Source organism: Oncorhynchus nerka, linkage group LG23, assembly GCF_034236695.1.
Source record: "Oncorhynchus nerka isolate Pitt River linkage group LG23, Oner_Uvic_2.0, whole genome shotgun sequence".
NCBI classification, from domain to species: Eukaryota; Metazoa; Chordata; class Actinopteri; order Salmoniformes; family Salmonidae; genus Oncorhynchus; species Oncorhynchus nerka.
This window is the reverse complement of record NC_088418.1, coordinates 28,500,469-28,517,516: the sequence shown is the minus strand read 5'-3', so window position 1 is coordinate 28,517,516 and position 17,048 is coordinate 28,500,469. Positions and strand designations below refer to the sequence as shown.

The 17,048-nt window shown below is 40.5% G+C and overlaps 1 protein-coding gene across 1 annotated transcript; it reads right to left on the bottom strand.

The window, feature by feature from the left end:
• Nucleotides 1-2,280: 2,280 nt before the first annotated feature.
• LOC115106207 (zinc finger protein 239-like) lies at nt 2,281-15,054 on the bottom strand. The gene is made up of 3 exons (XM_029628774.2): nt 14,698-15,054; nt 14,431-14,518; nt 2,281-9,644 (listed from the first exon to the last, which is right to left on the bottom strand). Exons 1-3 carry the CDS (start codon nt 14,707-14,709, stop codon nt 8,686-8,688), a joined length of 1,059 nt encoding a protein of 352 aa, XP_029484634.1. The 5' UTR covers nt 14,710-15,054; the 3' UTR covers nt 2,281-8,685.
• Nucleotides 15,055-17,048: the final 1,994 nt, after the last annotated feature.

Genomic DNA, 17,048 nt, shown 5'->3' with positions numbered 1-17,048 from the left:
TCAGCAATGACCTTTGTAATGAACCTCAAACCCAGTCATGTTGCGATTCCCACCATCATAGACTATAATGTTTCTTTTAAAACAGATCAGTGTCCAAACTTCAGTTCAACATTTATAAGTTGCACCAGACCCGTAATCACAAAGCATCTAAGAGTCGGAGTGCAGATCTAGGATCAGTTTGACCTTTTAAGTCATATTGAAAAAAGGTAGAACCTGAGCCTAGATCAGCACTACCGCTCTGAGAAACTTTATATGCACCCGTCTCACCGGTCTCAGTCCTTATTTCTGCTGCAGATGAGAAATCATGGCCTTTATCCATTGTCAACAGATAACAGATCAAATCAAAGTTTATTTGTTACGTGCGCCGAATAAAACAGGTACAGTACAACCTTACAGTGAAATGTTTACTAACCATCAGTGCAATTTTTAAGTAAAAAAAAAAAAGAGGTATTAGGTGAACAATAGATAAGGAAATAAAAAAAAAACAGTAAAAAGACAGTGAATAATAACAGTAGCGAGGCTATATACAGGCACTGGTTAGTTAGGCTAATTGAGGTAGTATCTACATGTAGGTATGGTTAAAGTGACTATGCATACATGATAAACAGAATTTATATTATAAAGCAGTTGCATAAAAGAGTGGGTGGCAGGACACAATGCAGATAGTCCGGGTAGCCAATGTGCGGGGGCACCAGTTAGTCGGGATAATTGAGGTAGTATATACATGAATATATAGTTAGTGGCTATGCATATATGATAAACAGAGAGTAGCAGCAGCGTAAAAGAGAGTGGGGGGGACACAATGCAAATAGTCCGGGTAGCCATTTGATTGCATGTTCAGGAGTCTTATGGCTTGGGGGTAAAAGCTGTTGAGAAGCCTTTTAGTCCTAGACTTGGCGCACCGGTACCACTTGCCATGCGGTAGAGAGAACACTATGGACTGGGGTGGGTGGGGTCTTTGACAATTTTTAGGGCCTTCCTCTGACACCATACACACTACCCTCTGTAGTGCCTTGCGGTCTGAGGCCGAGCAGTTGCCGTACCAGGCAGCGATGCAACCAGTCAGGTTGCAGCTGTAGAAACTTTTGAGGATCTCAGGACCCATGCCAAATCTTTTTAGTTTCCTGAGGGGGAATAGGCTTTGTCGTCCCGTCTTCACAACTGTGTTGGTGTGTTTGGACCATGTTAGTTTGTTGGTGATGTGGACACCAAGGAACTTGAAGTTCTCAACCTGCTCCACTACAGCCCCATCAATGAGAATGGGGGGCGTGCTCGGTCCTCCTTTTCCTGTAGTCCACAATCATCTCCTTAGTCTTGGTTACGTTGAGGGATAGGTTGTTATTCTGGCACCACCCGGCCAGGTCTCCGACCTCCTCCCTATAGGCTGTCTTGTCATTGTCGGTGATCAGGCCTACCACTGTTGCGGGCGGCCCATCAGGAAGTCCAGGATCCAGTTGCAGAGGGAGGTGTTTAGTCCCAGGATCCTTAGCTTAGTGATGAGCTTTAAGGGTACTATGGTGTTGAACGCTGAGCTGTAGTCAATGAATAGCATTCTCACGTAGGTGTTCCTTTTGTCCAGGTGGGAAAGTGAGAGTGGAGTGCAATCGAGATTGCATCATCTGTGGATCTGTTTGGGCAGTAATGCAAATTGGAGTGGGTCTAGGGTTTCTGGGATAATGGTGTTGATGTGAGCCATTACCAGCCTTTCAAAGCACTTCATGGCTACGGATGTGAGTGCTACGGGTTTGTAGTCATTTAAGCAGGTAGCCTTAGTGTTCTTGGGCACAAGGGACTATGGTGGTCTGCTTGAAATATGTTGGTATTAGACTCAGACAGTGACATGCTGAAAATGACAGTGAATACACCTGCCAGTTGGTCAACACATGCCCGGAGCACACGTCCTGGTAATCCGTCTGGCCCCGCGGACTTGTGAATGTTGACCTGTTTAAAAGGTCTTACTAACATCGGCTACGGAGAGCGTGATATGCCGACAATCTTAATAAAACAGTTACCACCATCATGCTAGTGCTACACCAGGAAGTTGCATATGGCGGTCAGCCAAACACTGCACAAATGGACCAAGGCATGACTCTTTGTTAAGGGTCACCTAATTGGCTGAACACTGTTAGCTACACCTAGCATAGAGGGGATTCTATTAATGGCTAAGGCCTGGCCCGAGTCAAAGTGTTGAAGTTGATTGCATTAGTTTTGGAACTGGGCTGCCCCAGTGCCCTATTCTGAATACAAAAGTGAGATAGGTTAAGCACGTGGAGTAATGAGTAGAATTCTGTGTTTTCACATGCAAAAGTGATTGCTTTGATAAAAACACTTTATTTACCTTCCAAATGAAAACTAGTTTGAACATTCTTAAGCATATACTGAACTATAAACACAACATTTAAAGTGTTACTCCCATGTTTCATGAGCAGAAATACAATATCCCATTAATTTCCCATATGCACAAAACGTTTCTCTCAAATGTTGTGCACAAATGTTAATATCCCTGTTAGTGAGCATCTCTCATTTTCCAAAATAATCCATCCACCTAACATGTGGCATAAAAAGAAACTGATTTAACAGCATGGTCATTACACAGGTGAACTTTGTGCTAGGGACAATAAAAGGCCACACTAAAATGTGCAGTTCTCACAAAACACAATGCCACAGATGTCTTAAAGTTTTGAGGGAGCGTGCAATTGGTGGTCAGGCCATCAAAACATTGGCTTAATACGTCACTCTTACAAAATTTCCACATGGGCGAGGATATTGGACATTTAATCAAAGCCTATTGGATGACATCTTGTTTTTAACCAGGACAGAATAACCAGGACAGAATAATTCATAACTGACTTTTTCCTACATAACATAGGTACAGCAGATCCCCTTGTTGTATGGGACTCTTTTAAAATGTGCCTTTAGAGGCAATTTAAGTCAAAATAATCCATATTAAGAAAGGAAATAGAGGGACTAGCAGTACAGAAAGCAATAAAAACAGTACCATAGAGGTACAGAATACATTAGAAGAAATACAAAAAGAAATGGAGGAACTTACACAAGAAAGATCAAGTGTAATATATTATAAAAATAAAGCAAACTAGCATATAATTAAAATACTATTATCTGATATTGTTTATCCTAATTTTTTTACATGGATGATACATTGCAGATAATATAAGACAAGTACTGGAAACAATAGAACACTTTGAAAAACCAGGCCTGGTATTCATAGCTGTCTTTGAAAAGGCTTTTGATAAAGTACGAATGGAATTTATAAATAAATGCCTGGAATATTTCAATATTAGAGAATCTCTTATACAATCGGTTAAATTTACAGTTGAAGTCGGAAGTTTACATACACTAAGTTGACTGTGCCTTTAAACAGCTTGGAAAATTCAAGTTTCCGATTGGCTAATTGACATCATTTGAGTCAATTGGAGGTGTACCTGTGGATGTATTTCAAGGCCAACCTTCAAACTCAGTGCCTCTTTGCTTGACGTCATGGGAAAATCAAAAGAAATCAGCCAAGACCTCAGAATCTTTTTATTAGACCTCCAGAAGTCTGGTTCATCCTTGGGAGCAATTTCCAAACGACTGAAGGTACCACGTTCATCTGTACAAACAATAGTACACAAGTATAAACACCATGGGACCACGCTGCCGTCATACCGCTCAGGAAGGAGACGTGTTCTGTCTCCTAGAGATAAACGTACTTTGGTGCGAAAAGTGCAAATCAATCCCAGAACAACAGCAAAGGACCTTGTGAAAATTCTGGAGGAAACGGGTACAAAAGTATCTATATCCACAGTAAGACGAGTCCTATATCGACATAACCTGAAAGGCCGCTCAGCAAGGAAGAAGCCACTGCTCCAAAACCGCCATAAAAAGCCAGACTACGGTTCGCAACTGCACATGGGGACAAATATCGTACTTTTTGGAGAAATGTTCTCTGGTCTGATGAAACAAAAATAGATCTGTTTGGCCATAATGACCATCGGTATGTTTGGAGGAAAAAGGGGAAGGCTTGCAAGCAGAAGAACACCATTCCAACCGTGAAGCACAGGGGTGGCAACATCATGTTGTGGGGGTGCTTTGCTGCAGGAGGGACTGGTGCACTTCACAAAATAGATGGCATCATGAGTAGGGAAGAATATGTGGATATGTTGAAGCAACATCTCAAGACATCAGTCAAGAAGTTAAAGCTTGGTCGCAAATGGGTCTTCCAAATGGACAATAACTCCAAGCATACTTCCAAAGTTGTGGCAAAATGGCTTAAGGACAACAAAGTCAAGGTATTGGAGTGGCCATCACTAAGCCATGACCACAATCCCATAGAAAATGTGTGGGCAGAACTGAAAAAGCGTGTGCGAGCAAGGAGGCCGATAAACCTGACTCAGTTACACCAGCTCTGTCAGGAGGAATGGGCCAAAGTTCACCCAACTTATTGTGGGGAGCTTGTGGAAGGCTACCCGAAACGTTTGACCCAATTTAAACAATGTAAAGGCAATGCTACCAAATACTAATTGAGTGCATGTAAACTTCTGACCCACTGGGAATGTGATGAAAGAAATAAAAGCTGAAATAAATAATTCTCTACTATTATTCTGACATTTCACATTCTTAAAATAAAGTGGTGATCTTAACTGAAATGTTTTGTTAAAAACTGAGTTTAAATTTGGCTAAGGTATATGTAAACTTCCAACTTCAACTGTATGTATAATAACCCTAGGTGTAAAATAGTAAATTATGGCTACTTCTCAGAAAGTTTTAAACTGCCAAGAGGAGTAAAACAAGGTTGTCCACTATCAGCATATCTAATTATTATTACGGACATCGAATTGCTAACTATTAAAATCAGATCCAACAATATCAAGGGCCTAGAAATCAAGGGTTTGAAAACAAAATGTGTCATTGTACGCAGATTCATATTTTCTTTCAAATCCACAATTTGGATCCCTCCACAGCCTCATAGATGATCTAGATACTTTTTCTAACCTCTCTGGATTACAACCAAATTATGATAAGTGTACTATATTACATATTGGATCCCCCAAAAACTTTTCTGACTGTATTCTGACGGTGAAGTGGACATAGGCCTCCTCAGTATTCATAACCTGAAAGAAATACATTCTCGTTACAATACATTTTAATAGAAATTTGGCAAAAATAGATAAGCTCTTGCTACCGTGGAAAGGAAAATCACCATAATACCATTTTACCTATTTGCTTATGGCCTTGCCTACACCTAGTGACTTGTTTTTTACAGTACCAGGCAAAAGTTGACACATCTACTCATTCAAGGGATTTTCTTTATTTTTACTATTTTCTAAATTGTAGAATAATAGTGTTTAAACAAATCTGATATTTTAAATTCATCAAAGGAGCCACCCTTTGCCTTGACAGCTTTGCACACTCCTGGCATTCTCTCAACCAGCTTCACCTAGAATGCTTTTCCAACAGTCTTGAAGGAGTTCCGACATGCTGAGCACTTGTTGGCTGCTTTGTCTTCCCTCTGCGGTCCAAGTCATTCCAAACCATCTCAATTGGGTTGAGGTCGAGTGATTGTGGAGGCCAGGTCATCTGACAACTGGATTGGCTCAAACACATTAAGAAGGAAAGAAATTTCACAAATTAACTTCTAACAAGGCATACCTGTTAATTGAAATGCATTCCAGATGAGTACCTCATGAAACTGGTTGAGAGAATGCCAAGAGTGTGCAAAGCTGTCAAGGCAAAGGGTTGCTACTATGAATAATCTCAAATATATATATATATTTTTAACACATTTTTTGGTTACTACATGATTCTATATCCGTTATTTCATAGTTTGGATGTATTCACTATTATTCTACATTGTAGAAAATAGTCAAAATAAAAGAAAAATCCAAAAAATGAGTAGGTGTGTCCAAACTTTTGACTGGTACTGTATATATTTGCAAAAAAATATGGGGGATTGGAAATAATACAGACAATTGCGCTGATCAAAGCTACAATCTGCAATATTAAAGCTGATCTACACACTAAAAATAAATAAAAAGTTGAGGGAGCATGCAATTGGTATGCTGACTGTAGGACCATCCACCGGAGCGGTTGCCACAGAATTGAAAGTTCATTTCTTTACATTAAGTCACCTCCAATGTCATTTTAGACAATTTGGTAGTACGTACAGTGCCGTGAAAAAGACATTTTAATATTACACAAAGATAACCCAAGTAAACACAAAATGCACTTAAGTGATCATTTTATTTATTAAGTGAAAAAAAGCTATCCGAACCTTCTTGGCCCTATGTGAAAAAGTAATTGCCCCCTATACCTAATAACTGGTTGTGCCACCCTCAGCAGCAACAACTGCAATCAAGTGTTTGCAATAACTGGCAATGAGTCTTTCACATCACCGTGGATGAATTTTGGCCCACTCTTCTTTGCAGAATTGTTTTAATTCAGTCACATTGGAGGGTTTGAGAGCATGAACTGCCGTTTTAAGGTCACCCCACAGCATCTCAATCAGATTCAAGTCCAGACTTTGATTAGGCCACTCCAAAACCTTTTAAAAAAAAATGTAAAAGCCATTTAGGAGGTGGACTTGCCAGTGTGTTTTGGATCATTGTCCTGCTGTAGAACCCAAGTGCGCTTCAGCTTGAGGTCACAAACTGATGGCCGGACATTCTCCTTCAGAATTGTTTTTTAGAGAGCAGAATTCATGGTCCCTCAATCACAGCAAGTCATCCAGGTCTTGAAGCAGCCCCAGACCATCACACTACCACCACGTTTGACTTTTGGTATGACGTTCTTTTTCTGAAATGCTGTGTTACTTTTACGCCAGATGTAACGGGATGCACACCTTCCAAAAAGTTCAACTTTTGTCTCGTCAGTCCACAGAATATTTCCCCAAAAGTCTTGGGAATCATCAAGATGTTTCTTGCCAAAAGAGAGACGAGCCTTTGTTCTTTTTGGTCAGCAGTAGTTTTCGACTTGGAACTCTGCCATGGATGCCATTTTTGCCCAGTCTCTTTCTTATGGTTGAGTCATGAACACTGACCTTAACTGAAGCAAGTGAGGCCTGCACTTCTTCAGATGTTGTTGTGGGTTCTTTTGTGACCTCTTGGATAAGTCGTCGCTGCACTCTTGGGGTAATTTTGGTAGGCCGGCCACTCCTGGGAAGGTTCACCACTGTTCCAAATTTTCTCCATTTGTGGATAATGGCTCTCACCGTGGCTCACTGGAGTCCCAAAGCATTAGAAATAGCTTTGTAACCCTTTACAGACTGATTCTCATCTGTTCCTGAATTTCTTTGGATCGCGGCATGAGGTCTTGCTTTTTGAGATATTTTGGCCTACTTCACTTTGTCAGACAGGTTCTATTTATAAGTGATTTCTTGATTCAACAGGTCTGGCAGTAATCAAGTCTGGGTGTGGCTAGTGAAATTGAACTCAGCTTTCCAAAAAATGTGATTAAAACCTGTTATGGCTGCTGTCCCGTACAGGGACCAACATCAGGGGAAATTTCAGAGTGACAACTAAAAATGCATTTTCAAGAATGTTTAATGTAAGTGTCTTACACCCTTCAAAAGATTAGAATCTTGGTAATCAAACTACGTTTTCCAATTTAAAATAGCTATTACAGAGAACAAATCCCATGCTTTTGTTTGAGAAGAGCAATCAAGAACAGAAACATTTTCTGCCATGACAGTTTTTAGACTTCCACATCTGAAGGTAAAATTATGACTTACATTCTGATATCTTGCTCTTATTTCTCTTCCTGAGTATCCCATTGATCAAATGAAGTGCTGTTTTCTTTGATAAAATCCATTTTTATAGCCTAAATCTAAACATTTTGTAAAATATTTGTGCCGGGAATTCCATCTCTATCATTTTTTTATTTTTACGTGGCAACTGTGTAGGTGTAGACACATGGTGTTCCATGATCAGAACTCTGTAATCAGAACACTAAAACTGCATGAGCTGTCAAGTCAACCACCTGATAGAGGTCCTAGATGGCAGGGAGCTCAGCCCCAGTGGATGTACTTAGCTGTCGGCACAACCCTTTGTAGCGCCAGGCGATCGAGGGGGGTGCTATTGCCATACCAAGCAGTGATGCAGCCGGTCAGTATGCCATTTAGCAGACACTCTTATCTCTACCAACTGAACTAGTCAGAGGACTAAATTAAAGCATAAATGCTTCAAATGAGTTTGCAACTAAAGTTTATTGTCAATATAACTTATGACATTGCATATGTTTTGTGATTGCAATGTAATGTGTCCTGACCCTCTTATGACAAATGCAGGTTATACAACAAAAAGTTAACATAATTTGCAGGAGATTCTGGTTCCCTATAGTCATGTTTTTTTGCTTGTCATTATCAACATATATAGAATAAAATTCACACAACTGGAGCTATGTAGTAAACACATTCAAACATTAAAGAGATTTCTGGGTAAAAACAATTCAGGGAGTTTCAGTGTAAAAATAACCATCCAATTAACCAAAATCACTGTATTAAAAACAAAACATTGAATTCCTATGCTGTTTTTAAACCAAGGATTAAACCATGAGAATATTGTGCCTATAGTATTCCTAAGAAATATGTGAGCCTCAAGGTTTCCCCATCGGCAGCATTTTGACAGCTGAGTATTTTGCTAGTGTTTGACAATGTAGAGAGACATTACTACCACACGGAGACCATGACTTTTATAATTTGTGAATTTTCTGGTGTGATTTTAGGGAAGATGCCGTTGTGAAACTTCTCCCACAGTCCGAGCAATAGTATGGTTTCATTCCAGTGTGTCTCCTCTGATGATTTTTCAAATCTGTTGAAAAAGCAAAGCTTCTCTCACACTGAGAGCACTGATATGGTTTCTCTCCGGTGTGAATTCTCTGATGCTGTGTTAAGTTTCCAAATGAAGAGAAGGCTTTGCCACAGTCAGAACAGCCGTACGGCTTGTTGTCTAGCCTGTGCACTCGCTGATGTGCCGTTAAAGAGTCTGCCCTAGCAAAACCCTTCCCACATTCAGTGCATAAGTGAGGCTTCTCCCCTTTATGAATTTGCTGATGTGTTTTGAGGTGATGTGATCTGGAAAAACCTGTCCCACAATCAGGGCACATGTATGGTTTCTCTCCAGTGTGCACACGCTGGTGTTTTTGCATGTTACCAAAATGTGAGAACCCCTTTCCGCATTCAGGACAGTTGAAAGGCTTCTTTCCTGCATGCACAGCGCTCTCATGCGATTTGAGGTTTCCCAATTGAGAGAACCGCTTTCCGCACTGAGAACAGGGATAGAGTTTCTCTTTGGTGGGATGCTGCACCCTCTCTGAAGTGTGAACTCTCTTGTGTATGGTTAAGATGTCTGACCTAGCAAATACCTTGCCGCACACAGAGCATGTGTATGGTTTCTCTACACTGTGAATTTTCGCGTGTTTTTTAAAATAGTCTGACCTTCCGAAACTCTTCCCGCATTGAATACAGCCATAGCGTTTCTCTCCTGTATGCGTTTTATTGTGTAATTTCAGATGTCCCAATTGGGAAAATCCCTTTCCGCACAGAGAGCAGGTGTGCGGTCTGTCTGATTTGGGCAGCTCTCTGTCTGATTCCCCTGACTCTGAGGAAGTCTTCCCACCGTCGGAGTGTGAGTTTGGGCTCCCTCCTGGCCCTGGCAAAAACAAACAAGATCTTGAGTTAGAGCTTAGTAAATCTCCACATGATAAATTGTCATGTGACCGATCCAAATCAGGGCTCTAGACTCCTATTCCTAGGTTTACGTTAGTGTAGGGGACTGATTTAGACCTGGGACAACAGGTGGGAACAATAAATTATCTGGTAGAACAGAAAACCAGCATTACTCTGGACCTTGCAGGGTAAAAAGTGCTGCATGGTCAATACGTCTGCATTGGCCGTGCAGTATTTACGCTCATACTTATTGTGCTTCGCAGAGCAGCGCAGAGCTGTTGTCAAGGAAGTGAGTTTGTGTTTATACAGGAACTCCCGCCCCCACCTACCATCAACCAAAGATGTCAATGCAGAGCTATACAGAACCACCGCATTGTTACAAAATTTGGGATGCGCATGGCGATGCGGTTCGGAACTCAATTTGGCCTCTGCATGCCTCCGCCATTGCGTCATACCCTTTTTACAAGTCACAAGTAAGTCTCAAGTCTTAGAACTCAAGTCCCAAGTCAAGACCGACAAGTCCCAAATCCTTAAGTCATGTGCTCTTCACCAAATTGAAATTGAAATTTTTAACAATAGTAATAGTATATTAAATTTACACAAATCATGAATGCTTTTAAAAATATATATTTATTACTTTCCAAATAAACTTGATATTTTCATGGAAATATATGGGTAGCCATGAGATAAACATCAATGAAACAAACTAATATTGTAGTGCTCTCTCTCTCCAGATATACTCTAGACACCTAAAACAATCCTGTCATAAAGTTACAATAATTGTATAAAATCTTCTTCGGGATCGGTGTCCCTTCCATGGGACGGTTGAGCTAATGTAGGCTAATTTAATTAGCATGAGGTTTAAGTAACGAGAAAATTTCCCAGAACATAGACATATCTGATCTATCTGGCAGAAAGCTGAAATTCTTGTTAATCTAACTGCACTGTCCAATTTAGAGTAGATATTACAGTGAAATAATGTCATGCTATTGTTTGAGGAATGCACAATTTGAACATGAAAAGTTATTAATAAACAAATTAGGCACATTTGAGCAGTCTTGATACAACATTTTGAACAGAAATACAATGGTTCTTTGGATCAATCGAAAATTTTGCGCATACACTGCTCTAAATCTAAATTGCACCTGGGCTGGAATAATACATTATGGCCTGTCTCTTGCATTTCAAAAGGTACAATTAACTACAAAAGAACTGTTGGTTTATTCGTTGTACTACTATTTACCAGATCTATTGTGTTATATTCTCCTACATTCCTTTCACATTTCCACAAACTTCAAAGTGTTTCCTTTCTTTGTGCAGCTTCAAATGTCAAACAAAGTTGGAAGTTGTTGCGCCACAGTCTAATTTTCTTCTCGCATGTTTTCCAAGTTGCAATCTGTTTTTTGTTGACTACATCGTAGTCTTTATATCCAAAAATAATAATTTGGGGTATCATCTTTCCAAGGGCTCCGTCTGAATTCACCTGCCGACGTTCCTCTGCACTGCCACGCGCAACTTTTTCTCCGCTGGCACAATTTGATTGGCTGTTCTCTGATTCAAACTGTAATCCGTTAAATTAAGAATTGATGCGCTGAACACTTTTTTTAATAGCATTCTTTTTTATATTTGGGCTTGGGGAGGGTATCAAGTCAGTTTGAGTCAAAAGGCTCAAGTCCAAGTTAAGTCACAAGTCATTGGTGTTAAAGTCAATGTCAAATTGCAAGTGTTTTTTTGATTTTGTCAAGTTGAGTCTAAAATCATCATGTGACTAGAGTCTGACTCGAGTCCAAGTCATGTGACGAGTCCACACCTCTGATATATCATACACTGCATTTGAGGAAACAATGGATAAGTCATTTGGATTTGAAAGTTGATCAACTTGTAAACTCACTTTTGAGAAAACCATCTTTCAATGTTTTGGTACTACTATTAGAGAGCCCTTCTTTGTCTACACCCATTCACACCTTCTTAAGCCTTAGCCCCACCCATCTCTTTAAGGGTTGATCTGACCATTCTGTACTAACCTGCCAGCTACTTCCAGACATCTAAGCGAGAGAGAACCGCTCACTGAACATTACTCGCCCTAGCAGAGCTGGTTAGGCTGTTATGTTATCTTCTTATGGCTGGGGGCAGTATTGAGTAGTTTGGATGAATAAGGTGCCCAGAGTAAGCTGCCTGCTACTCAGGCCCAGTTGATAATATATGCATATAATTAGTAGATTTGGATAGAAAACTCTGAAGTTTATAAAACTATTTGAATGATGCCTGTGAGTATAACAGAACTCATATAGCAGGCAAAACCTGAGAAGAAATCTAACCAGGAAGTGGGAAATCTGAGATTTGTAGTTTAAGTCATTGCCTATCGAATATACACTGTCTATGGGTTCATATTGCACTTCCACTAGATGTCAACAGTCTTTAGAACCTTGTTTGAGGCTTCTACTGTGAAGGAGGGGGGAATGAGATCGGATTGAGTCAGGGGTCTGCCAGAGTGGCATGAGCTGATCACGTGCGCTCATGTGAGAACGACCTGCGTTCCATTGCGATTCTAAAGACAAAGGAATTCTCCGGTTAGAACATTATTGAAGATTTGTGTAAAAAAACATCCTAAAGATTGATTTTGTACATCGTTTGACATGTTTATACGAACTGTAATATAACTTTTTGAACTTTGTCTTAACTTTCGCCTGGACTTGCCCGCGCCTCGCGAGTTTGGATTTGTTTACCAAACGCGCTAACAAAAGGAGTTATTTGGATATGAATTATGGACATTATCGAACACACATATATTGTGGAACTGGGATTCCTGGGAGTGCATTCTGATGAAGATCAAAGGTAAGTAAATATTTATAATGCTATTTCTGACTTCTGATGACTCCACAACATGGCTCGTATCTGTTTGGCTTGTTTTGTTGTCTGAGCGCTGTACTCAGATTATTGCATGGTGTGCTTTTTCCGTAAAGTTTTTTTTAAATCTGACACAGCGGTTGCATTAATTAAGGAGAAGCGTGTATCTAATTACATGCATAATAGTTGGATCTTTTATCAATGTTTATTATGAGTATTTCTGTAAATTGATGTGGCTCTCTGCAAAATCACTGGATGTTTTGGAACTACTGAACATAACGAGCCAATGTAAACTCAGATTTTTGGATATAAATATGAACTTTATCGAACAAAACATACATGTATTGTGTAACATGAAGTCCTATGAGTGTCATCTGCCATAAGAAGTTATCCAGAGTGTTAGTGACTGCAACTCTGCTGTCAGATTGTCCGTTTGTAAATTCAGAGTGTTTCACGTTCAGAGCGCACACTGGATCCTCAATAAGTAGGCTTGTTCTGAAAGCTCTGACCTCACAACTACAGTCAAGCACCCAAGCAAACTGGCTAACTACTTCCAGACACAATGAGAAAACACCCCACTGACCATTTTACTCACCCTAGCAGAGCTGGTTAGGCTTGTTTCATGTTATCCAGAACATTGGCGTCTAACTGTGCTGCTGGCAACAATTGAATTACACTTTGTTGATGACGTTTACTGACACCGGACATATTCAACGGGTGTTGAACGTTAAAATATTATTCTGCGCTCTGGCACACTAAGACAAGCTTCTTTTGTTAAGAAATATAGCTAGATAGCTAGCTAGGTAAACAATGAATCCAATGCAGGATGTAATGTTAGTTAGCAAGCCAGCCAGCTTCATTAGCTAGGTAGCTAACAGTACACTAACTTGAAATGAAAATACTTTGTCAAAATTAGAGTGGAGTCTTTTGTTAAGACATGTCGCTAGCTAAACAATGGACCATAATCACAACTCATGACTTTACTACCCTGCATGAATCTGCAGCTAGCTAGACAACTAGGTGTGGGGAGCTCCTTACTAATTAGTGGTATTAATTAATCAATTAAGTATTTTGTTAATGATATAGCCTTGTTCTGTTCAATGTTCTCTACCTATATAGTACTCTTAATATCCCCAAATTCATGTTATATTCAAAATAATACAAGATATAAATTGCTGACACCATTCAAACCAATGAAGGTTCGGAACCAAAGCCAATTATCTCAGAATCATCTTTTTGCAGATAGAACCTTATACTGTAGCTCTCGAATTCCCTTCTCAGAGAAGGACATGTACACTTCACAGGGAGGGAAAGAAGATTGTTGCCTACGCCTGCACTCTGGCCCTGGGGTGCTGCAGGCACTTCATGTTTTTGATTTAACTGACCTGGAAGACCAGGTGTGTTCATTTTTAGCTCAGTTGGTCAGGGCTGCGTTCAGTACATAAAAACGCAAGGGTGTTCAACTGAACAGAAGCCATGCTGCACTGATCGACCAGGAAGGGCTGGGTTGCGAGTTCAAAATGCACCCCTGCCCTTTAAATACGTCACTCGTTGCTTCAAGTCTGTTAAAGAACGTTTTGTGAAAACATGTAGTTCAGTAGAAAACGTTCCGCAACGTAGCAAACGTTCAAGCGAACTGAACGCACCCCTGATCAGGGCCTAGATGAAACAAAATCCAGCAGTACCTGTGGCATTCCAGGAACAGGATTGCCTACCCCTGCAATAGCGCGTGGGCCACTTATTCTGCCAATATTCATTGATATGTTTTCTCTATGTAATCCAAATGCAATTAACCAGTCCCATAATTCATCTTCCATATAAGAATAAACTAAAGTAAATAGCAAATTAAGAAAAAAGGTAATTGAGGATTTTTTAAAAACCACAACACTTATCCAGTAATAATCATCAGCTACCACTCTTACTTTGATAACTGAAATCGCCATGGTCCTCTTCTTCTTTGACTTTCAACTCCGTCGGTTGGTATTTATTCACCGATATCCTGCCATGAGGCTGCGTAGATAAATGTATATATTAATAAGCATGAACGCATTCTATAAAAAAGCACGAGTAGCCTATATCGCGCTCAAAATCCTACAAGAGCTCCACGTGAAGTGTGTCTCCTGCCTCAAAGTTGTAGCAGACATTAACCAAGCAAAGGGGCAATGGTGAAACAGGCATGCCAAATGTACCTCTTCTTCCATCGCGTCCCGCAAAATCTAGTAAAGAAAATGAAGCCTATGTAAGAGGCTATTATTTTGAGCAAACTTTGTGTTAAAGTATAGTCTGTAAACTAGTCTGTGTCCGGTAAAGCGTCGACTAAGGATGTAAACGGTCCCATGGGGCAGAAGTCAGCTTGTTGTTGTGATTCTAGATGGCCGGGACGTCACGCTCCAGGAAATCGATGAATCCGGGAGAAAGAGAGCGCGCGTGTTTGAAAAAGGGAAATCGTTGTGGTAGCTATTGATAAAGAAGAACATCAAGATGAAGCAGCTGCTTTACAAATGGGACGCACTTTTGAGCGCTACATCCGGAGGGGGTTCGTGCTGATTTTAGGGAGATTGTGAGGTGGTAGTTTTTGAAAAAAGGGGACCCTTGCCTTTTGGCTGATCCATTTGAAGTTTGGGCTCCCGAGTGGAGCAGCGGTCTAAGGCACTACATCTCAGTGCAAGTGGCGCCACTATAGTACCTGGTTTGAATCCAGGCTGTATCACATCACACGGCTGTGATTAGGAGTCCCATAGGGCAGCACACAATTGGCCCAGTGTCATCCGGGTTTGGCTGGAGTAGGCTATCATTGTAAATAAGAATTTGTTCTTAACTGACTTGCCAAGTTAAATAAATAACTGTTAAATAAATAAAAATTGGGTGCTGTGGAATCTGAGGGTAACCATAAGTGGTCTTGTGATAATTGTATGTGTTTCTGTTGGTCAGAGGGAGCAGGCGCTACATGTTAAACGAGTGGGGGCAAGAGATGTGAATTGTTGTTTTGCTCTCTCAAGAAAAGGGCACCATTGAAAGTAGTGATTACTGGGGTGGCGGTAAATGTGAAAGCTGACCAACTGAAGGGGGAAATTCACAGTATTTGTGATGCTCATCATTTGAGGCGACACAGACAGGGTGGCATCAGTGGAGAAACAGAAGTCATTGTCTTTCCTGTTGAGTTTTGATGTTGAGTTTTTGCCCGACAAAGTGATGTTAGGATATAGAAGTGCATTTGTGCTGACAACATTACGTTGTTACAGGTGTCAAGCTTATGGGCATGTTGCAGCAGAGTGTAGGAGGGAGGTTCCTAGGTGTGAGGAGTATGCAGAAGGGCAGGAGACAAAAGAATGTGTAGCATTGGGGAAAGTAGTGGTATGTGTTTAATTGTGGGGGTGCCCATAGGGCTGGGGATCAGAAATGTCCTGTGCGAGAGAGGCAGGTTGAGGTTTCCAGGGTTAGAGTCGTGAAGAAGTTGTCATACGCTGAGGCAGTGAAGAAAGTAGAGGAAGATGGATCAAAGGGGAGGGATCCTGAGAGGAGTGGTGTGAGTAGTAGATTTGTACCAGTACCAGAGGGATAAACCAACAATTGATATGTTTCAGTAAGGTTTTTTTGGCATTTATGGCAATGGTTATCAACTGTATTGCAGGGATGGATTGTGAGTTGCAGAAAATAGAGGTTGCAAAGGTATTTGAGTGTGCGAGACTTGACATCAGAAGAGTTACAGGGTGTGTTAAGTGGTGGTGTCCCATCTTTCAAGGCTGTCGGCCTGAAGTAGGACTAAATAGATTTAAATAGTGGAGTATGGTATTTATTATTTTTAGTGTGTAGTGTTTTTTTTAATTAAGCAAAGTATAAGGGAGTTATACTTCAGTCTAGTAGGTGGCGGTAATGCAACGTGTATTGGATGCCAACCGCAGTTAAACCTAATCGAAGAATTCTAGATGGCCAGATTGCTAGCAAGAATTACAAGAAACTGCCATGTGGGGAATGTTAGTGGCTCATTAAATCTTGTTCTTGATACCATGTCTTGAGGTGTTTTGACTGATTTCATGTCAATGTTCTATGGTTTTAAATGGCTAGCTAGCTAACCAATAACTGTAATTATGGATTTGAGACAAGTGGTCATTGTGCAAATGTATTTATGTTTTCAATAAACATTGGAGATGAAATATACTTTACATGTTGTCAACAATCTAAGCCAACCCTGTCTGTTTTGCCCCATAGTTGTGCACCAGTAGGTTTTGTTGCTTAACCAACCCCTCTATGTTCACCTAGCTAGAACATTTTGGTTTCTAACCTTGGCATTTTAACACAATGGGCACAGAGGTGTAAATTGCTATAGGGCAGATGGAGCATGGCCATGAAATGCCAGACAGACCACCTGAATACGGTTCCTGTCTTTGTGAATTGGTGCATTAACACAAAGCGTTGACCAAAGATATAGAACCTTGTTGATACTTGAAAATAGAGGGTTTCACTCTGTTTTTGTGTTGTATGCCTATTCGATTTGAATCAAACCTGTAGTTTCTAATTTAAGCCAGAAAGTTCATTTCTT